At 46.3% G+C, this 24,006-nt stretch overlaps 1 protein-coding gene across 1 annotated transcript in view; it reads right to left on the bottom strand.

Moving 5' to 3' along the window:
* Positions 1 to 24,006, bottom strand: part of PAPPA (pappalysin 1) — a 181,902-nt gene that overhangs the window by 26,136 nt on the left and 131,760 nt on the right. The window contains exons 14-19 of the mRNA XM_026860379.1: positions 18,577 to 18,745; positions 11,853 to 12,036; positions 9,052 to 9,262; positions 8,317 to 8,488; positions 4,826 to 4,973; positions 2,064 to 2,173 (exon numbers count right to left, since the gene is read on the bottom strand). Of these exons, the coding sequence (XP_026716180.1) occupies positions 2,064 to 2,173; positions 4,826 to 4,973; positions 8,317 to 8,488; positions 9,052 to 9,262; positions 11,853 to 12,036; positions 18,577 to 18,745 (994 nt within the window). The remainder of the gene's footprint in view (positions 1 to 2,063; positions 2,174 to 4,825; positions 4,974 to 8,316; positions 8,489 to 9,051; positions 9,263 to 11,852; positions 12,037 to 18,576; positions 18,746 to 24,006) is intronic.

A 24,006-nucleotide genomic window follows, 5' to 3' on the forward strand; every position in this document is an offset into this window, starting at 1 on the left:
CATAAACAGCAACACATATTATTAATGCTATGTAACACTGCCATGGGGACCTTTCCCTAAAGCATCCCAGTCCCATCTCTCCAGGGTCTTCCTGGACCCACCAGCAGCAGCATTTCCTCCAGTGGCACCCCACGAGGCACCGCTCCCTGGGGGTGACATCCCCTTATCTGCAGGGTTGACTAAGATGGATGTTTTACATCTACCAAAAATACTCCCTCCAGCATGTCTCAGCATCATCCCACTCATCTCCTAAAGGCTCTCCTCCATCTCTCAACACAAGTTTTCAAGCCCAAATCTCACCCTCTAGTTGCAAAGTGTTTGTGAGGTCGAACTCGTATCTGCTCACAGCCTCAAGCTCTTGCAAGATCCTCAACATCAGGGCAAAAAAGGTCTTATTTACCTCTGCACCCTTGGAAATCATGATTTCCCCTCCATCCCTCACTCCCCTCATCTCCCCCTTTACTACTATATGTTTTCCCTGCTGCTTAATGAGCCCTCCAGAGACCTGCAGGTATAAAACTCGTTACAGCTCCCTCTGCGTACCCGCATCAATAAACGAAGGAGTACAGCAGAGAACGGGAGGGAAGCTGTCACTTTATTTCACCATGAATTAGAAAACCACTTTAAAGTCTAGCACTCGGGAAAGGGCCACTGAGAAATTGCCCCTAATACAGAGATAGGGGTTTTCTTTATGTTTCATGCCAGAAACTTGGCAAAGCCTAGGCTTAGGTAGTAATATAATCTTGGCGACTGGAGTGAATGGGAAGCTGGGAAGGACACTGTGAGATTGTCGTATTCTCTGGATTTAGGCTCCCCACCCCTTTCCAGGATTTATTCTATTGCTCTGTGTGAAATAGGGAAGTATAAAGGGGCGGAGATTTTTGGAGCAGCTTGCTGTCCACAGCCAAGACCAGATTGCAAAAATCCCAAACCCTGGGTACATATTTAGGCATGCAGAGAAGCAAAAAGACTGTCAGAGCTGCTCCGGACATGCTGGGGCTGTGTTGGCTGCCTGTTCTCCTCCTGAATGGAGTTCAAGTGTGTAAAACAGACTCCTGAAAAAACAGGGCCAAGTATGTAAAAGCTGACAGTGTTTGCTCAACCACCACCAGCAACCTGCACCCTGGTGACATGCCATGTGCCAGTGTCTTCTGATGTGCACTTGAGCATGTCCAGCTAAACGTCTACACCTGCAGAAATACTGCGGAGGCACGAGCACCCGGTTACAGGCATTTCGAGGCAGGAGGGCACATTTGTGTAGATGGGGTTTTCGGGAAGAGGTAGATGTGTGTGTCTCCTACTGGTATCCAAGCGTAGGCGTGAAACCAAGCAGTTATTTGCTGCAAGTGGCACGTGTGCGCAGGGGCGAGCGTGTGTGCAAGGTGCTGTACTTGGGTGTCCATGTCCCCATCCAGGCAGACCAATGTGGCGGGCGCTGGAGGACGCGCAGGACGGGGTGTCGTGCATGGTTAATGCTGCCTGTGCATTTGCAGCAGGCAGGAGGAAGAAGTGGTGACCTCTGGAAGGGGCTGTGCTGAGCAGGCATCTCTCGCATGCGGGCGAAGGGGCGGGGGGAGGACTCAGCCAGCTCTGCTGGTTCGGGAAATGAAATACCCTCTGTATCAGCTTCTTTTGTCATCCAAAAGCAGTGCAGAAAAATCCACCCCTGCCACACAAAGAATGTAAAATACTGAACATGAGGAAGAAAATAAAACCTGGCCAGTGCCCTTTCTCTCCCTGTCCATCCCATCTTCCCGTGTAATGAATCATGTTTCCAGATCAGACCCACTGTGGGTGCAGGGTGGATCTGAGCACACTGATTTGGGGCCTTTACCTTGAACTGACTTTCACTGGAATATCACAGAGAAAAAACAACTCGGAGAGAAATCCACCACGTTACCAGAACAACATGCAGACACACAATAAAAAATCAGGAATTCTTTTCCAAAGGGCAGAATTCCCCATGTATTCCCCTCATTGAATCAACCATGGGTAACACTATACACTCACTGCACATAAACATGCAACAAGGGATACAGTTCGTGAAATTGTCGGGCACTGACCTTCACTCTTTGAGGGTTCATCCAGTGCTGGATGTCTTGCACTGTTTCGTTCACACGCAGTAGGATGGGCTCGTGACTGTGATCCAGACATGAGGTGGTACACTCCGTGCCTGCATGAAACATGGAGAGGATAAAGCTAGAGGATAAAGCTAAAGCATAAAGCAAGCAGCTTCTGACCCTTTCAGCATCCTTCCAGCTGAAGGACAGGATTAGGGCTCATTTTTCCTAAATTGCAATTAGCAGTCAACCATAACTATCACATATCTTCTAGCCACACATGAAGTGCTGAGTACAACCTTGCATCTCAGCAGGAGATCGTGGGGGTGGCAGATATTCCAGGGCCTCTTTGTATGAGCTGCATATCTAGGTATTTCTCTGGCTATTAACTCTAAGAATGGGGTCAGGTTTTGCACTTTCAGACCATCAAGAAAATATGAAGGTTTTTCCATTTCTACTGCTTTTTCAAGCAATGGGACTGATTAAGCAGAGGCTGTCAAACTCATCTCACCTATGACATAACAAAAACCTACTGTTTGATCTGTCAGATTTACAGACCTTCAATAACAATCTTTCAGAGGGTGACCAAGCCTAATGATATTGCAGACGAGCTATCACCTAAGTCCCACAGTCGATAAGAAGTACACAGAGAGGTAATGATGGCTTTGTTCACACATAAACCTGCTTTTTCTCTGATTAACTGTCATGCCCAGTGGGAATCCTGTCCCTTCTTTATTAAAACATGCTGCGATACTCTGCAGCAATATCCCAGAGCCCTGTGGTGACACAACCGTAAGCCCTAGTGTGTTGGACCATTACCATTTCCCCCCTGGAAAATCACTCTTGAATGGCACAGCTGCTGCAAACATGTCATTAGGATTTCTGCACTCCAATCAGCGCTGGGGGAGGAATTAATCTCCACACTGGTTTGGAGAGCTGAACCTTTGGCTCAACACACAGCTCAGCCTGGAAGGGCAGATTAGGTGTCTGAGGAATTACCGAAGGTGTGTGGGATTCATAGTGACCACGACTGGATGCTATTATTTTCCCCACCTGCTTCTGCCTCCTCACGTACTCCCACATGGAGGAGTCAGCGGGAGCAGAACAGAACTGGGCTGTTGAGCCAGCAAGACAGGGAGAGCTTGGGGTTTGTTTTGCTTTCCCAGCGCAGGTGATAGTGGCTCCACCGACCCACTGGATGAGGCCCACTGACACCAGCCCCATTGAGAGTGAGTGGCAGGAGAGCACCTTCTCAGAAAGATGTCAATACAAAGAAGAGAAGAGAACCCCAACAACCCAAAACGTGGTGCTGGGCGAGCCTCACAAAGTGTGTGGTATGTCTCCATCTGCTGAGGGTAAGAGCCAACGGCCGCTGTGCCCTTGCCAAGCCCTTCCTCCCTCTCCAGTGAGAGCCACACTCTCACAGAGGATCTGGCCCATAAGTCCCTCACCTCCATGACGGCTTCATGGTCCCATCCCAGGATCAGGCCCACTGGACCTTGCATCTGGGAGCAACACGTGCTGCTGTCCACCCCAGCAGGGCTGGGAGCGGACTGAGGGCTGGCAGACACCCGCCGCATGGGCAGCTGCAGACCCTCCTGCTTCCAGCACTGAGATGCTCCCCTCCACACCAGGAATTGGTATTTGTCTCCTTGCAAAAAACCTGGCCGGCCCGAGGAGGTAATCTCGTCTCAAGGGTAAAACGCCTCGCCACATTAAGAGTCGCCGGAGTCTGCTCGCTGCTCGCTCTCCCGCGCTCCGCCACGCTATTTACGCTTACGGAAAGGAGCGGGTCGGAATTGTTTTGATATATGATCTGTAATTGGCATCATTACAGAGTGGTGATCTCATCCAGGTCGTGTTCTCCTCCCCGGGGAGGGAACACAAGGAGGCTCGTGGTCCCTCACATGGCTGCAATATAATGAGGGAGCCACGGAACGAGGAAATTTCTCCAAGTTCAAAGGGACAGGCGGAGGGAGGAGGGGGTTGGCAGGGGCTGGGAGTAGGGCTGCAGGAAGGGGCCTCACAGGTCTGTGCAGGCTGCAGCCCTTGCAGCAGGGACACCTCAAAACCGGGGGCTGAAAATACAATATAGTGTGTAGAATTCAGTGTGTAGTCTATCCCACCCTCTGCCTGGGTGACACAAAGCAAAGCTGAGCGCAGGAAGTCATCACCATTTGCAGAGTGACCAGGCACCCCAGAAGGAAGGGGGAAAACAACTCTCATATCAACAGGGATACTCAGCTGGTCTTATATTTTTTCTGGAGAGACCAGAGTTATCCTGGTGCTGCGCTTCCCTGCCAGCTTCCCGCCTTTCAGCCCCAGGGACATGTGTGTGTGCATGTGGCTGAAGGAGAGGGACATGACAAAAGTGTAAGAGCAAAGGCAGGTACAATCTCTCCCTGTATTTTGAGGACTGGATGTGTCTCTGGCGTACTCTGGCGTGCTGGCTGCCCATTAAAACCAGCTGGCCAAGAAGGGACACGATGAAACTGTGAGCACTGCAAGGAGCAGGCAATCAGAGTATGTTACATGATGCCTGGCCTCTCAAAGTTTCATGTTTCTTAAAAGCAGTTCCCTGAAAAGCCTCCCGCAGCAGGCTCTCACTCAGGCAAACAGGTCCACAGGAGAAGGTGACTTCAAGGACTGCAGGCTCCTTCCTTCCCCTCGCTCATTGCCATCCTCTTCCTCATGTCCTGTCCCAGGGCTCCCCGCTCCCCCCTGAGCTGCATCCCGGGCAGAGGCTGGGGCTGATGCACACAAACCTATGCCGTAGCCGCCGGCGCACTGCAGCTTCAGGTGGCTGTTGAGCTGCGTGGGCAGCGCGCACTGGCCCTGCATTTCCCTGCAGAGATGAAAGGAGCCGCTCCAGGTGCCATCCTTCCGGCAGTGAATCACGTTGCTTCCACGGCCCTGGCAATGAGAGGAGAGGATGAGGATGGTCACAAAAACAACAGCAAGGACAGGCTGAGAAGTGAGAACTGGACAGAACTGAGCTGGGAGCAAAGTTCTGCTGCAGCTGGAAGAGTCCCCACTTGGGACTGCCAGCCCTGGGGGGCAAGACAGAGTTTTTTTCCAAAGAATAAAAAAAGGGAAACCTGCATTGCATACAGAGACACACCTCTTCTGTGCAGTGTAAGGTCTTTACATGGCCCTTGCAGGGTCTCTACCTTAAAACAGACCCACTCCAGTAGTGATAAAGTTGCATTCAACCCATTTGCCTTCTCTCTTGTTGTTGAGAGGTTTGTATAGAATGCAGACAACCTTTTCCCTCTTCCCATTTTCTAACTAGTTGTATCATCTTTGTCTCGAAAAAGAAAGAATCCCCAATGGCCATCTGAAGGAGGAAGGAAAGCAGGACACAAGCAGGGATGCTAAGCAGGGCAGAACGTGCTCTTTAGAGCTTGGCTGCCTTGAGTGACAGCAAACGAAGAAGCTGAGACAGACACGCACAGAGGCAGGTGGAAAGGAGAAAAAAAATCCTCTGGTGTGGGAAGGGGCAAGGACTAGAATATGACATTTCTCTTATAGAAAAGATTCTCTGTATGATATTGAAGAATGAATACCAAAGTCCGAGGGGAAATATCATGCCCTTTAGAAACAACAAAGGAGTGCACAGGCAATCTTTTGTCAGATCTATCCTTGTGGCATTGGGGATTTCTGCACAAGCTGTTCTGCGGGATCTGTGAGCCTAACTGCCATGGGGTAATGTGGGACATTCAACAGGAGGATGTCTGGTGTGGCTGGGCTCCAAACCTCCCGCGGGGGCCTTGCTGGGTGGGAGAACCATGCAGGATCTCTGCTTATCCTCACCCATTTTACATGCCAGGCATGTTGCCTGCAATCTACCCAACCCACTCTTGGATATTGCGCTGGGTTATCTTTGGGGATCCTTTAGTGTGCTGTCTGTGCTGGGATCCCAGCAGGGCTGCTGAATTAATCTTAGGAGCTCTTCCCCACGTCCCGCACCCGTTGTTGCACAGGGGTCTGCACAAGCCCCTGGTACCAGCATGGAAGACTGGGCAGCCTTCAGTGTTAGTCTTGTCCTTAATATCCTAATGCTTTTTTTGATCTGCTTTTTTGATGAGCACAATGTTTAGTGAGATGCAAAGTGGTCTTATTGGCAGACTGCTGCGTGGGACCCGCTTCCCCTCCTCTAGACATCTGGCCATTGCCAGAAGTAATAAGAAATCATATGAAAGGATAATGGACCAGATGGACTCAGGGTGTGATCCAGCTTGGTGACTCTCACCTAAGGGCCAGTTTGGCAGAGACTGATTAATTTAGACCTGACTGTTCATATGATTTGTGCACAATATTCAGAAATGGAAGACCTTTGCTCTGGGTGCCAGGGGAGGTACCTGCTTAAATGACCATTACGTTCCTGGTGATTAAGAGATGCCATATGTACAGCTGAGTAATGATCTTTCAGCATGGTGACAAATTCAGGAAGAGATTGCTAAGTGATAATTGAACACAATTTGCTGTTTTAGCAAGTGTGGTGCACTTCCATTGCAATTTGCATGCCAGGGTTCAAGCATGATTTTTAAAGGTGAGCCATGAAACCTGATTTATGTTCCTAGAGCTGGCTGTGCTTGAGGGTACTATTGTACAGTTTCTGCAACATACTCAAGAGTTCCCAGGATATCCATTGCTATAGTAACATACTGTCCATCATTCCCTGACCTGCAAAATCTCTTGTGAAAATCCCTGCTGAGTTTCTTGCTTGGATGCAATGTGCATTATCACCTTATATAGCTGAGAGAGACTTAGTGGGGTTTAATCCTTAAATAATTAACACCTCTCAAGTGGCTCTGGCTTGTGCCAGGAGTCCTCCCTCTTTTTCTGTAGTCTATTTTCTGGGATATCTGGAAATACCTTTCTCTGCAAATCCCTTTCTCAAGATGTTATCTGCTCCTTTGCTCAAGGTGCTTTCACAGCTGAACAGTCACCTCAGTCTTCCTTACAGTGAATAGAGACATAGCTGTATCTCTCACTTTCCAGAGCTCACTTGACTATTGCTGTAACCCTGACTCCACTGCTTGCTCCTCAACATCTCCAGCTCATTTAAAAGCAAACACAAACCCCTTATACCAATTGCCACTACCCTGGTGGCCCCAGTTTCCCTGCACTGGCAGCAGTGGTACATGTCTTCAGCCACGTTGACCAGTGGTAGATGCACAAAGCCACAGATGCTGTGTCCCAGAGCTCCCAACCAAACTCTGCCCACGCGTGCAGCTTTGCATTTCATGAGGCTCATAACCTCATGTAAGTCTTATGCAAGGAAACCTTTTCCAGGTGCCCTGATGAAAAACCCCAGGGCTCTGTCTGTTGTCCCCGTGAGGAGGGCAGGCCAACCTGGCAGAGAATGGGGCAGCAACTGGCTTTTAACGTTTGGAGCAGGTATCAGAGGTGTCTTTCAGATCATTGGCTCTAGGGCAGGGTTGGCCCCTTTTTAATATGTCCTCGGAATCTGGAATGATATTAAAAGGCCTTTGACAGGGCACGCCCTGCTCCCTGCAGTGCATGTAGTAGCAGCAGTTTCTACAGCCCCACTTTCTCTTCCCAAGCGTATTAAGCAGCAGCAGCACTTCTGGGAGGCATTAGTTATCTCACAAACTATAATTACCTCTGGTGAGGAAAACTAAGCATTTCAAACAAGATACTAAAGGCCAGACCTTCTCATATCAGTGAACACAGCTCATAGGAAGTCAAAGGCAACATGCTGATTTATGCCAGGTAAGGATCTGACCCCTGATGCCAAATGACACCTTCACAGCCAGAAAAATATGAAAGTTCAGAGGGAGTTCACCTGAATAGTTGTCATCCCTATAAAATTAAATTATAATATGGCACACATACATATAATGATAATGAGAAAAACAAGGTAAAATGGAATGGACAAACAGGACAAGTGCGGGCAACTCATATCCTATTTACTTTCATTCATTACTCCTTATTTTCTAGCTAGATCACTGAGCCACTGAGGCAGGTATTTCAGCCACTCATCTGGAAACAGTAAGTCACTCACTGTTAGTCCTCTATGGATAACAGTTTATCAAAAAATAGTATTCCCTGGCTCTTCACAGTAGCTCTCTCCCTCTACTTTAACTATGTACTTCCCTTCTTCATTTCTCTGTCTCTGGTCTCAGAAGAGCTCAATGGCCCTTGGCTCCTCCAAGATCAGGGTCCTCAGGGAACATATGAGAAAACCACACTTGTTTGGGCTGAGATAACTTGAGTAAGAGAAACTCACCGACTGATTGTCATCATCTTCACACTTGATCCGGCACTCACTGTTGAACTGGAAGCCGTTGGAGCACTGGTAGAGCCCGTGAAACTTGGAAGGCGGAGGGTCGCAGGTAACGGGCACACAAGCGCCTGGCAGCCACGTGCCGTCCTGAGTGCACTGGATCTTAAAGGCTCGCCTTTTTGTGCAGAAAAAAAACAAGACCATTTAGAGACTGGCTGAGTCAGCTAAGAGCATCTAAAGACTCTGACCTCTGCTAGCAGGTTGCAGGAGATGGGTGTGCTTGAGCTTTTAACACTTGGGGAACAAGTCATGAATCTGCGTCATGAGGTCTCTGAGCAATAATAACGATTATTTGCAAAGCCAACATTGAGCTGCCCAGCCCGGCCTAAACTCCTCCTTTGGCCTTGGACACATCTCCCAAAAACTCCACTTCCAAGGCCTGTGGGCTGTGGTTGGTTTGAAGTGGGTTTATGCAGTCAGAAGTATACGATAGCACTAACCCTTTCCTGCAGAGTTTCAAAGGGGACTCCCCAGGCTGCATATCAAAGGGTATTTCTAAGGTCAGGTCAGTTTTTTGATTACTGGTTAGGATATTCAGAGAGGCCTAAGTGAGCTAGGTGCCTAAATCCCCCTGAAACTCCACAACTATCTGCATGAAGGAACTCCTTACAGCAGGTTATAAACAGCCCATCCCTTTCCCCAGATCATTTTAACACATGGCATTACTTTTTCACGTACTTTCTTGCTTTTCTGGAGGATCCAGGGACATGGTAACCTGGTTTGCATTTGTACTTGCAAAACGAGCCCACTTTGTGCTTATCTTCTCGGCAGCGAGTAGTCTGGAGATCTGCATTAGGGACGACGGAGGGTGCCCGACACATCAGCTCACACAAGGCCTCTGGAAAGGACCACAGCCCATCTTCCATGCAGGTCAAGTTGCTGTTGTTTCCTGAGAAGAACAGTGACCAAAGTTAACAATGTTCAGCAGGACTTTTTTTTTTTTTTTTTAAAATAAATGTCATTACATCCATAATATATCAAAAGGCACCTCAGCTGGCTTGACAAATTCAACTGTGTATGTTCTATGCATTTTCTCTTTCTAGATGATGGCATTAACTCATTAAGGACTCTGTTTTCAGATTACAAGCAAACAGTGCTTATTTCAGGAAATGCTATAGCATGGGGGAAACAACACTGGCTTTGTTATCTTTTGTATTTCTCTTCCTTATTTTGTTCTTCTCTGAAAGGAAGCTTGCTTCGTACATCAACCCCCTCCTCTCCAAAGTCATGGCATTAACAGAGGGTTTGGTGCCATTACATTCTTCATTCGGCTTCTGTGTTATATCTCCTCCCTGGATCTGTCTTTTTTATTTCAATTTTGAGCCTTTTGGAGCAGCATCTGTTAGTATTAGAGTCACTACTCCAACACAATGAGGAGCCATTCTCAGCTGGGGACTCTCAGTCCTTAGGGACTACTGTGATAAATACGATTCATAATACTCATTAGAGACTCATTTTCCTTAGGAAGCTTTCTTGGCCAGCACCTCAAAGGTAAAAGGTACAATAGATCTATTTGCCTCTGCTATGACCTACTTGACTTCAGAAGGTTAAGCTAAAAGTAGCCTAGTCTCAGTGTATTTTACATTCTTTGTTACTTTATACTGTATGTTGAAAAGGGATAAGCTTTTCCTAAGAAACAAAGCACAGCTATGAGCCACTAACCCTTCAAAAATCCCTAATACTCTATTGAAATCCCCGAGCATTGCTGCAGGAACTCTTCTCAACCCACAAGGCATATTTTCAACAGTAAGCCAACTTTGGAGTTATCCAAAATAATACTGACAAACTGCTAACCCCAGAGCAATGCCATCTCTCTAAGAGGGAAGGAAGAGAGCCGGGGCATGAGGCTGGAATTCAAAGAAGAAAACAAAAGGCTCTGGAGGGCTCAGGAAGGTATGTGGAGGAGCCCTCCTGCCCTACCCACAAAGATAAGAGAAGCCGCATTAAATCAGCCCTGGCTTTCTCTCTCCCATCCCCAACTGCAGATGATTGCAGAGGTATTTTGTGCAGAAGGGAGCTCTTTTCTAGAGCACCAGCATGCTCCTCTGCTCTGACTCATGCAGCAGCTCTGCAGACCAGCCATGGTGATATCATACTTGCCACTGCAAAGTGATAAGCTGTGACATTACCAACAGTGGCTGTCATGACGTCAGTGATTGAATTAGGCATGAGTCATTCGAACGCCATTCTCCAGAAGCTTAGTGGCAACATCTATTAGTCATCACTGATGGCTGTACACCAAATGTTACCTTTACATCACAGCTCACTGTTTCTGGACAAAAGTGAAGTGATGCTACACAGCACAGCTGAACCCCAACCTCGGGGTTGGTTATTATCCCTCTAGCTACCCTGCCGGAGTCATCAGGTGAAGCTCTTGTTGGTCATGATGGACATCACTATTTTCACTGCCCCCTCAAAAAAATTCCAGGCATTTTCAATGACAAAACACCCTTGTTGAAGATGAACCTCTTGAGTGTATGAACAGAGAAAGGGGATTATTTGATTAAAAACTCCCCTTTGAGTAGTCTTTCACTGTGTGCTGTCTGCTTGTGGTTGCTGTCTAAATCAGAGTTAAAAGAATTTAGCAATTTGGTTATATATGAAGAAATCAACATATCTTTTCACTGAAATGAAGAACACTTCCCATGCCTCTTATGGGGTTTGCAATGAATCCTAGCAGAAAAGGTGATACCACCTGTACAAAAAAGCTTATACAGCATTTGTACTTGAGTTGATAACAGCAGTTAAGATTATTCTACTGCAAGGTGACAAGTTAATTTGGCTCTAATGTTCCTTCAAATTAACAATGATATCTTTTCTTGTTTCCTGAGGACCAGATCAAAAAGGGTAATGTTCCAGTAAGCAGAAGAGTTGATGGTGCTGAGAAGATGATGGGGATGCTAGCAGAAAAGCAGCAGGGAAGATGAGGGAGAAAAAGAATGAAAGCAGCAGTGTGTTATTTTTAAGAAAAAAAAGTTGTAGAGAGTCCCAAACAAGAAGAGGAGACAAAGATCAGAGGTAGAGCAAGATAAGGTGATGGGTGGATTAGGTAAAACAGTGATGGGGGACTGTGCCATTGGGACATAGGACTTCTCAGTCCTCTCCTGCCTTTCCAAATACATGGAGGAGGCATAGAAGGGAGACAGACACAGAAAACAGAGAAGGCATGGGAAAGAAGATGAGAGAGTTCAATTTGATTTATCCCCATGACTTTTCCATGTTTTGGTTGTATGGAAGCAATATTCACTGTCATTACTGCCTGGCCAACGGTGATCAAGGAAAGGTCAAAGGAAGGTAATAGAGAGATGCAAAGGAACTTAACTTCTAATATAAATAAACCTTCCCATAGAGTCTCATAATTCTTCATACTTAAAATATCATGAATAATTCTAAAACAACAGCAACGGTAACATATATTACTAGGAACAATCTGTTAGCTGTGCAGCTATCCTTAGGTCACTGCACAGACACTCCAATACCTTTCAGAAGAGCAGGAGGTCGGCAAGTGAAGGAGCATTTCTTGCCGAAGGTGGTCCCCTCGCTGCAGTTGAAGGTGGCCGGGTAGACGTGGTACTGGTCAGGGACACCGCAGTCCACAGGCTCGCAGGTCACCTGCTTGTTCCACTTCCCATCGACGCAAGTCATGGTAATGCTGGACTCCATCTAGAAAAAGACACATGCCTACTGCCACCACAGCCAGCAAGGTAGAGATCAAAACCATTTCAAGCCTACTAACAGCCATTACTTTTGCTCACGAGTAAGGCAAAACTGGGCCTGATCACCACCATCATCATTTGGACAGCAGCTACTAAAACCACCAAGGTCCCACAAGAAGCAGCGTCAGAGAACCAGGATGTATTTGTCATCTCTGTGGTGAGACACCAAACTGCTTCAATATAAGGAGTGGAGCACTACAAATAATCTGAACCCGTGTCTCTAACGCCTCCTGAGACAAACCGTCAGGCTGCTGCTCTGCCCTGGGATGAGAAAGGAACGTGCGAGTCTGAGCTGTTTGGAGCTGACAGCTATCCCTGATCCCCGTCACCTTTGCAGTGACACAGCCACTCCAAGGGGACCCCCATGTGCTGCTGAGAAGTCGAACTCACTCTCAGGTTTGAAGTAAAAGCCAACCTGACATGAACGCTTTTGGGACTCCCACCCAAGGCTCGCCCAAGAGGTGTCAGTCACCCTTGGACTGGGGTACCAGGGGAGGTGGCCTGGGCCACGTCAACATTGTGTTCAGATACTGACAGCTGCTGTCATGGCTTCTACTCCCAGAACAGCCCAAGGCTCTAAATGAAATCAGGGCCCTCTGCCCCGGGACCAGGGACGTGCCCGCCTGACAGACAGACTTCTTCCTGGAGGAGTTTGCAATGGACAGCCCCAAGAGCATCCTGCCCATACATTCACCTGGCACTTGAGAGGTTAAATACAGTCAGTGCCTGTGCTCTGACTTCCTTAATGTCACTCTACCTTCATAGCTACACAGAAGCTACATTTCTTTGGATTTGAGGGATAATCCAAACAATGCAGCAGACTGAAATCCTGAAGTGCTAAGGAGGGAGAAAAAAAGGGGGGGAGGTAAAGGAGCCACCCATCCAAAGCTAAGATGAAGAATTTACTGGGTGGTTGAAGGACAAACAGATGTTCTCAAAGAGAACAACATATCCACTTTCAAATTAAAAGGGAAAATTATTTAAAACTAGAAGTGAAGAATCTGAAAGTAGGCCTCTTCCCTCCATACCCAAATAAAGAGAAGGACCGAAGAAAAAGAAATCTGAGAAACCCAAACATGAGAAGGGGAAGATACCGGTGAGGAATCTGACCAAGCCATACAGCAGCACTCCTCTGCCTCCAGGGAATATTTTATTCAGGACTGGTACGCTCACAAGAGATTTGCACTGCCGACCATGATCTGGGTTTATAAAAGGAAGGGGAATTTTTCTAGCACACATCAAAGGGACCTGGATTCCCTTTTTGCAAAAACACCCTAATGGTTTCAACAGAAGTTCAAACCTGTCTCCCTTTGATATATGGTTGTATTCAGAATGGGAAAAGCAGTCCCAGAGCTGAGAAACTGGACACTTCCCAAGCGGGCACAAAACCCCTTTTCTAGACTGTGGAGTTTATTTAAACAGGGAGCACTGCTGATGGAAAAAAATGTCTTTTCTACACATTTTTGAGTAGCACATTCTGGGATTCTTGGAGCACTCAGGTGAAGTGACACTGTGTGGTCTCATTCCCAATCATTTTGCTCCCCAGTGGTTATCAATTCTGCCTTTGTTGCTTATCAGAATATCTGCACCATTAAAAAATATATGTATTCCCTAATGGTTGATGACTTGAAGATGCTTGTGCTTCCAGGAAGTTGTGGTGTGATGGCCCCAGGAGAGGGATGACACAGCATAATTCCACATCTTCATAACGCATACACACAGCAGCAGCAACGCTGCACTTGCACTCCAGGCTGGGCTGCTCCGGCATCCAGCAAAGCCTCCATTTCCCTTAACAGATGCTATCATCAAATAACACCCCAGCACTGTGACTGCTGGGCACCTTGACAGCAGGAGGTTAAAACATAAAACCAAGCTATTGATGTCAAGGGGTATCCAAACATTACAGAAAAGACACAGGTCTTGCACTGTATCTTGCTGGATGCTGGATCCACGTTGAGCACAGGGAAGCTCCATCAGTGATACGAGATTCAACTCCAAGAATTCAGTTATTACTGTTGGTGTGATCTAGTTTAGGAATAAATGACTGATCCTTCTAGCTGATACTGGCTGCTGAGACACATGCACAAGGGAGTTTCTCTAATGACAGGGCTGCACATCAGATGTGTTTCTACAGAACACCAAGTAAATAGCACAAATTCAGAATCCTGAATATAACACAAGAATTTAAACAGAAGCAATATCTGTGCATGACAGTCACACCTTACAGAAAATGGGCAAGAACGTTTTGCCCAAACTAATACTTGTGAGAGTATTTCAGCTGCAGCCATGGTTTTTGTTAGCAGAAAGCTGCAGGCCATTACAGCCTGCTGGAAATGCAATGTGCCTGGGGTCACCCCTCCTTGGAAGGGATCCCTCATTAGAGCTATACTCCCACTGCACTGTACTTCTGCCCCTATTCTAGACCTTGATGTGGGAAAAAAAAAAAAAAGAAAAAAAAAAAAAAATTTTCATCTCTGGGTTTTTCCACATTCCCAAGAAAACCACTAATCAAATCTGAAAGAGTCACCTCCTTCCAGATCCATATGGCTTTTCCTCTTCCTGATACACTGGCAAGGCCATTCCCATGCAGAGAAGCTGTGCCCATGTGGGTAAGACCCTGGCTTCGCAGCTTTTTCCAGTAATTTGTTCCACACTTTGTGTGCTGGAAGCTGAGGTTTTCAAGGTCAGACATAATAATGGCACATTTTAAAGCATGTCTATCATGTCATCACCTCAAGCAATGGGAGCACATGCATTTCTGCAGCAGAACATAACAGAGAACGTTCCCTGCAATGGAGACAAAGACTAGTGGCTTTGATTAAAAGCACAGAGGACAACCACACCACGGAAATTATTGCAGATGGCACCCACCAGCTTTCAGGTTCTCCCTCTTGCAGTGTCCTGCCTGAAGGTGGGATCATTGCAGCGCCCAGGGGCAGGACCCCAGGCTGCTGAGCAGGAGCCCGTCTCTCCCCACCGCCACGCTGTACCTTGGGGGTATCTCCGATGGACTCAGCCTGAGCAGCGCCGCTGTCGGACCCAGCACTGGCTCTTAGAGGCAGCATCTGCATCTGCCTTTGCAGAGCTCCCAACCAAAGCCTGAGCAGGCACGTGCCTGTTTCGCCTGTCTGATCTGACAAGGTCACCCAGCTCACAGCAGTCCATACGAAGCACTTGGCTTCCTCATCTGGTTTATTAGCTGTCACTTTGGGCACTTTGTGCTGCTTTGACTGGCATCACAGCAACCGCTTCCCTTCATGTCCTGCCTTCCAAAAGAGACTTACGCAAGGAGGGAGGGCGGGCGAGGAGGACAAATACAGTGTGCCGTACAGTGAAGAGGATGCAAACTTAAACAAATCTGGTGCCAGACAGATTTGTTTCTTGGGACTTTTAACAGCCTGGGAGAATTCATGTCTCCTTCCTGCTGCCCAAGATCCCAGCCGGCTCCTTCTTCAAGCGATGCTTCACGTGTGAAGTTTCCTCTCCTTAAAAATGAACAGCTGTGCCCTTCCCTCTAAGTATTCTTCCACTTCTGCCCACTACTGTGCCTCTAATTGAACCCACATGAGCCGTGCTTTCTTTTCCTGGCATGATTGATGATGCCTTTGCACAACATTAGGGAGCTGCTGGGTTTTAAATAACACCTCTTGACCAGAGCAGCAGTGGTGGTAGCTTCAAGGAGAGATGACAACAAGTAACTGAATGAGTGGGGCTTTCAGCAAAGGACAAGGGGGAGGAAAGCAGCGAAAGACAAAGGGGGAAAAGGGGGAGAAGAGAAGAAAGAGTGATGGACTTGTCAGGGGGGTGAGAAGAAATCAGGGGGAAATAAAAACATCCAGACATCTTCTTTGTGAGAAAGATACATGAAGGATTTTGCTCCATCACTATGCAGACTCTTTTTTTCTTGTTGCTGAAGTCCCTAAATGAGGATGAGAGAGAACCCAGAGTCTGCAAACAGCTCAGTCTTTTTATTTTCAAGCAGCAGTTCCTACTGCACATAGTCCTGAGGGGTTTTAGGGTTTGGTGATTTTATGGAGTTTTAACAGAATTTGGGAATGGGAGCTTCTCAGAGAGCAGAGATGAATGAATTTCTTGCCCTAAGACTGATTAAAATGGTGGCTTCAGAAGAGACAGAGGCCAGAAAGTGCAAAAACTGTTAAGAAGATTTTCAAAGACCCCTTAGATATAAAAGATTGATTTGAAATGTGACTTGTGCCCCTACACCTCTGAGGTGCTTTTGAAAATTTTGCTTTTACTTCTCTGTTCACCCTTTTTTTTCTGCCTTTCAGTGAAACATGGAAGACAAATGTGGTTCAGATGCTAAACCAGGGTGTTTTCACTGGTCTGTCAATCATCTTCATCAGCATGCGGTGATCACGGGCCACCAATGTTCAGTCTGCTCTTTGAGACATTGCACCTCACCTCAGACTCCTTCCTACCCAAGAGTATGAAACATCAGCATATGCAAAGCTGCTTTCCTTCCTCCTCTTCCTTGTGCAGCCCCCCACACTGGCAGTTCAATGAGTAAAGAACAGCTCTAGACCCTCAAAAGTCAAAGCAAAATATCCAACTAAACGACAACTGTGAAACGACCAACAATTTTGTGCAAGGTTCCTCAATCACAGCAGAAAGTCCCTCTGACCACAGATAACAACCCACATGGCCTATTTTATCTCCAAATGCTTGTGATCAGAAGAGGAGCTGAAGCTGGGAAGCAATTGTGGAAGGAGGACAATGCAATTCAATAGAACACAATATGAGGAATCCAAACCAAGGATTCTGGACTTTCTCAGATATTTCATTTCTTGCCTACACATTCGACAAGTTCTGGCTTGAAGCACCTGACACAAAGAAATAAAACAAGATGATAGTGAAAGAAACTGTCTGTTCCTTTTCAACAGATCTCTGAAGGACATAAATAAACTTTAAAAACGTGTGTTTAATGTGCTTAGCTGAACATGGATATCTTTAAGATGCTCCACTACTTCCCTGATTTGAACAGTGAATGCGCAGCACTGAGCAAAACAAAGACATTGGCCTCGGGGTTTTTACTGGTGGAAAAAAGACGATGAAGTGCAATAGTAGACCAGGGTGAGAGGAAGCATGTTGTAATAGTGAATCACGTTAGCTAGGGGTGCTAAAATCCTCCACTCCTGTCATATGAGTCTGATCAAGGCTCTGAAACCAAACTTCTCAGAGCAAAACCATATAGAGTTGGCTGAGTCTCCCCAAAAGGTACTTCTTGCATTTAAATAACACAGTGCTGGTGAAACATGTTTAGGCTGTTTTATTTGGTTTGGGATTCCTGTGTGCTCAATGTACAGATCCTTTCCAGCTATTTCCTGGTTCAGCCATTCAGGCTCGTCTGAGAACTTGTTTTCTGTTCTGTAAAAATGCTCAGCTGGAGCTGGGGTTCTGGTGCTGATGCCAATTAGGGTGGAAGAGGCCCAGCTCGCGGGGTCCTGTATTTGTTTTGTAATTGAGTTGAAAGGGCTGACTCATTCCCCTCCACTCTGTCTCCCCCCTCTGCGAGCTTATGAAGAACACAGTATTTCACAAATAGAGACAGGCTGCTGAGCGTGGCTGCCTGCCCCCAGCCCCCCCCGGCCCCAGATGTGCGCGCTGCCCTGACAACAGGCCACAAGGTGCTGATGGGGAAGCCACCCCCGTGCTGCGCTCACGGGATCCGGCAGCATTAGAGACAAGAGCACAAACTGAGGCGTCTGCCCTGCACCCACGTACCCCGCGCACCCCGCTCCCAGCAGTATGCTAAGGCAGGGCCATGCCGCACGTACACCTTGTCCACCTTCTCCAGCACAAAGGATCCGCATCTTTTTAACGTTTCAAGAAATGGATAGTTTTCCTCAATACCCCACTCTCGGCATCAAGACATGCTGCCTTGTAGGACTGGATTATTAATGCATGGCTTAGAGAAGATGGGGAGCACTCCCTGGCTCACTGGGGTAGGTTTTTGGTGCTTTGTTTGGAAGCAGAAAGGTTTGGGTGCTTCTTCCACCCCCCTGCTACCACACACTTCTGCAGTGTCAGGGTGTGGTTGGGAGCAGATGGACTGAGCAAAGCACAGCAAAGGAGTTAAGACATTGTTAGTCTCAACCCAAGGCATAAAAATGAGATATTTTGCCCAGAAACTGGTTGTGCAAAAAACCCAAACACCCCGCCCGCAAAAGAACAGCCCAAAAAACACTGTTTGGCTGAGTAGAGCCAGTGAGATCAGAGAAGTCCTAAACATATATTTAAACCATTTGGGTTGAAAAATTTATAATTTTGGGGAACATCTGAGCTTTGTTCACTGTCAGTACCTCCTCCTACAGTCAGACGGCTCCTATTCTGATGAGGAGTATTTGAATAAGACCTTGTCCCAAGGCCGAGCTGAGATTTTGGGGTTTAGGCTGGGTTATTTCTCAACTTCTCCACATCTCTTTGCCCATCCCTGTCTCGTGGGTCATACAAAACCAGCAGAACAAACCTGACTCTTGCTGAGATCATCGTCTCGTTGGACTTGCAAAATGTAGCCTGTCTTGCAGCTCACGTTGCACTGGGCACCGTTGTACCACCCGCCGCTGGTGCAGTTCAGCAGCGCGTTCTCTATCTCCAGCTTTTGGCAGTCGGTGGCTTCGCAGGAGTAGTGGACACAGCTAGGTGGGAGACAAGAAGTGGTATTTTTATTCAATTCATTTAATTCATGCCTCAAGAGCAAGGTTGCCTGACTGACAACCTCATCACTTGTCCGGCAGCAGGCTCACAGACCATAATGAACCTGACTTGGCAAAGGGCTCCTCATCAGCAAGCACACCCTCTAGTTATGTCTTCTGAAGGACAGGGACAGCAGTAACAGTGATGACAATGAAAGAAAATTACAGGACTTGTGGCAAAACGTAAGAGCCTGACAATTCTGCAGAATTAATTTATCTTCTGCAATATTCAACTGCACTGTGGCCTTCCTACTCCTATACCAACATGTAACTATCCATCCATCCATCCATCCATCCATCCATCCATCCATCCATCCATCCCACGAGAGCACCAGCCCTCCAAGAGCAGTCCTTATGCCCTATCCAATTTTAAATCTCTGCTGAATTCAGGAGTGCCCGATATTGCTAGTGATAAGTGTGCATGTGTGTATGTGTCAGGAGGGGCTTCTGTGATAGACACTCTTATCTTTGAGAAACTCGATTGAAATCAACACATTCATTTTATTCCACTTCACAAGGAACACCAAACATCAGCTGTGTAGCTGTGTTGATAAGCTCTTATCAAGCTCAGCAGCATGCTGTCATTTCAGATCTCTTTGGTTGCTGTCCTGCCATCCATAAAATGTTTCCCTGGACAGAAACTGCCTGGTGTTCCTACAGTAAATTATTATAACACTTAGCACAAGTTGTAAAAAGAGGTTTTAGGTTTATTTTCCTATACTCAGAGATTTCTGGTTGAAACAAAGTCTGCCACCATCTCTGATGACCTGAGTCACACACATGTCCAAATGTGAGTATGAGGCAGTCTCTCAGCTAAAGGGCAAATGCTGGGAGTCTTAAAACATGAGGGGAGATTTAGACTAGTTATAAGGAAGAAATTTTTTACAATGAGGGTGGTGAAACACTGACACAGGTTGCCCAAAGAGGTTGTAGATGCCCCATCCCTGGAAACATTCAAGGCCAGGTCATATGGGGCTCTGAGCAACCTGATCTAGTTGAAGATGTCCCTGCTCACTGCAGGGGGGTTGGACTAGATGACCTTTAAAGGTCCCTTCCAACCCAAACCATTCTATGATTCTACATGCAAAGACATTTTGTTGGTTTACAGAAAAAATTTCTGGTGTTAAGGATTCCTACAATGTGATATACCTCTGCTAAAAATTAAAATTAATTTAAATTAAATACAGTTAAATTTATTTTGAGGAGGGAAAACCTTGACTTATTTCACCATCTACATGGGTAGGGAAGAACCTGAAACACAGAAAGTTATAGAAAGGAAGGAAAGCAATAAGTCAATACACATATTTTGAAATGGATTACAAACTACTCCTGTCTCCTAGAAAAAGGGTTAACAGCCACCAAAACCCCATCACCTTAGTAAGCACAGGACTTAGCATGTACACGGTGTTTTGCTGTGTTCAAAGCATTGTGCAGACATTATCTAATTAATTTTCATGACACCCCTGTGAGACACCTGGGCTGGTATTGTTATCTCCATGTTGCTGATAGAGAAGCACATCTGCACATGTCTCTACTGAGCTCTAGATCAGATTAAACGACAGTATTATGTACCTCCACAACTCATTGCTCTGTCCCAGACTAGCACTATATGGGAAGTGCCTCATGCTTGTAATTTAAGGTTGCTTGTTCAGTGGTGGCCCTTCCCTGGAGTGTGATGAGCCATAAACAATTTCTACATTCAGAGAGATCTTATCTCCTCATTGTGCACAAAGTATTGCTACTGACAGGACTGGGGAAGGAGAATTCCATCTCGGCATTGGCCAACTCAATACCCTTCTATGCCACAAACAGTGCCCTGTCTATCAGCACTACAACTGTGATGCTCATTACTTCTGCAGAACAAATGACCCTCTGCCAAAGGGGACCTACACAGTGTGATTCTGCCTTCGGTAGGATCTCCCTGCCCTATACCAAAGTTTTCACACATATTTTCCAGTCACTGCAACTCACAGCTTGACATTCAAATTTAAACTGCCATTAATTTCACTTTGCACCGATCAGTAAGACCGTGGATGGGACAGTGGAAGAACAAGTGGACAGTATATCCTAGTGCCCAGGTGATGTTCTCTTGCAGGGAAATGAGGTGAGGAAAACAGCCATGTGCAATTGTCTTGTAAATGCCCAAGATGAACCACCCAGGAGCGTGAACCACAGACTTCACTGATGCAGCAGCAGCCCCCCGGGGCAGCCTTGCATACCACGGCTCCCTGAGCAGAGCAGAACCTTACTATTGACCTCATGGCACTGCTGGTTGAGTAAGTCACCAATTAACATTAGCAAGAATATCTGAATATGGATGTTGAGTGTGTAAATGATGAATGACATCTTGCTGAACCCTCCCTACATGTCCCAGTTATTACCCATACCCATGAAGGCTGTCACTTTGCTCCCCTCCGTTTTTCAGACAGTGAGGCTGCAATACAAGTTCCTCCCATGCCAGGGCTCCAGTGACGAGGAAGTTGACTCATTGAGGAAAAAAGCGAGCACTATTGCCAAGCCATTCTCAGAAGTACATATTGCAAACCTTGACTGCCCATTGCAAAACTCCTGCAAAATCTGAAAATCCTTTTGCACTAAAGTTGGAAAAATAAAATAATAGCAGACCTATTTCATTTAATACTTATGTGAATTGATGTGCTGCACATTGATGTAGCACTGAATTCAGGCTTCAATGGCTTCAGAGGGAAGGATGAGCCTAAGAAAACCTTTGCAATTTGCACAAAGGGAAATCTGGAGCAACGTCACCGCAGTCAGTGGCATTGCTTTTCATTTCCATCAATGTAAAGGAGAAAAAGAATCTGGTTTCTTGAGTTCGTATCAGGACACCAGATGAGCAAGCCTGGGCTTAAAAGTCCTACAGAACTGAAACGCCACAGACAAAGGCATTAAGAAACACTTATTGTGATGTTCTTCTTTCTGTTTACAAGTCCCCTTGTGGTCTTCTTAAATGGCCAGGGAACATTTTTAGCCACCCCCTCCAGGCTCCAGATTATGCCTCGGTTAGCAGATCATCTGGGCAGCTCACTCTGTCTGTAACTCTATATGAATGACTTCAGTGACAAACAATACAACCATTCACTTTTTGTAAAAAAACAACCACTGCCACCAAATGTTTCCAATTTAAATATTTCTGGTTCTCTAGCTACTGGTTCCAATTTGGTATCAGCTACTGTCAGCCGTAAATCCCAATGAATTTTGAAGTCACGATCCTGAATTGAGTTCTGCAAATGCAGAATTAAGAAGGCGAAATGAATATCTCCAAGCAGGAAGTTTAGACAAAGAACCCATCACATCCATATTGCAGAATTGTGGGTTACAGAAGCTCTTGCATGGGTACTGCCATTTAGCAGTGGTTAATCATCACATGCTCCAGAAACTCCACATTCCTCGGGAAAGAAACAATATAGAATATCTGAGAATGAAATCACTTCTACTTTATCTCGTGTTGATTCCTGGCATAGGACAGTTTACTCCATTTTCTTGCAATCAAAACTGGGTGACTTCATCAAAACTGCCTATCTGAAATCATCCCTGGTCTATCCTAACTCCCCAGATGCACCAGCTGCTTTCCAGAGTATGAGCTGGTCTGCATGAAAGCTACACAAGGGACCCAAGGACCACTCTAATGATTTACTGAGCTACATGTAATGAACAAATATCAGCGCCTGGGATATTCCCTGGCAGTGTTTACTTTACTAGGTCCACCTCAGTATTCACCTGTTCCTGTTCTTGCCCTGATAGTATATGAATTCCTAAAGCATCACTTTCATACCAAAGTGAGTGCAAAGAGGACACATTTCACTGCCTGCAGCGTGTTGAAAGTACAGATCAAGGCAGACCATTGCAGCCCTGAACTGAATTAGCTTCACATGTAGGCTGAAGTTCTGCACCAGTTCCGATTTTATTCAAATCCATTCTGCCCATCCCTAATCTAAATGAGCTCAGTCATTAGCCTCTAAATCTTTATTTCTCTGTGTCAATATTGGCCCCAATTCAGCAAGGCACTTAAACATGTGCTTAACTTCAAAAGCATGGTTAAGTCCCACTGATAGATTTGACTACAAGGGGATGTAAGCGAATAGCTAAGGGGTTTGCTAAATTGGGGTCTTAGTGACACAATCCTAGAAACATTTGTATTTTAACATGTTTATAGAGAATTATAACAATTAAGTGGAGCTCTTCCTTCCTCACACAAAAACAATCCAGGACTTCCTCTTTTGAAAAGCTTACAGCAGCCAAACTTTCTTTTCCTAACCCTGGGGTCAAGCACTTTTCTAAGAACTCATCTTAATGTAGTGCCCTAATTACTTGTTTCCTTTGTGATAGCTCCAACACATATACATGCATAGGTGAGCATAAAAGCTCGTGGTATACACTTGTTATGAGAAGAGCCACACCATTATCTGTTGTGAATAGGAAAAGCTTCATTTCCACAGTCCAGGCCAGCCTGGGCTGCAGATCTGAAGCATACTTTGTTTTTGTTCTATACCACCATACTCACAAATGTGTAGCCTTCTGAGGGTTTTTCCTACAGATTCATTCTTACAATGGGTTTGTCTTCTCCTTTGTAGAGACTCCTCTCAAGGCAAGAGCAGGTTCTCTCTCTATAATCCAAGCATTTTAGGAAGCAAAGGCTGCTAGGCACATTCCTTGTAGAAATAAAAAAAACCTATGAACTGCAAAGGTGGTGCTGAATCTTCTTCAGTCTTCAGCTACAACATGTTAGTCTCCTTGCACTAACATGAAATCTCAAAGAACATCTACCTGAGTCCTTAGTTCTGGATGGGAACCGGTGAACCTGTGCTGACTGTGCCACTGGAAGAAGGATCAAGCCCTTTCCTTTTAGGTGTTCGCCTTCAGATCTGGTCCATGAGAGTGACCAGAAGAGTAGCATCACCTATGGTCCCTTCAGTGGTCTCACAGCAGTATTGTCACCCAGACTCTGATAGTGATCACAGCAAAACCCGAATTCAAACTGATAGGGTCAGGGATATTGGATAGACCCAGACATTTACAGAAAACATTAGAACCAACCCCAGGTAAGCTGTGGGGGAAGGAGAGGCATGAGCTATTATGGCCCCACCAATGCAGGGCAACGTTATCCCAGGGACTGGCTCTGCCTTCAGCCTGACTGCACCCTGTTGTATGAGATATTCCTGCCTGAGGGGGGGGGGGGGGGGGGG

This window comes from Athene cunicularia (genome assembly GCF_003259725.1).
Source record: "Athene cunicularia isolate RWA chromosome 17 unlocalized genomic scaffold, athCun1 chr17_part1, whole genome shotgun sequence".
NCBI classification, from domain to species: Eukaryota; Metazoa; Chordata; class Aves; order Strigiformes; family Strigidae; genus Athene; species Athene cunicularia.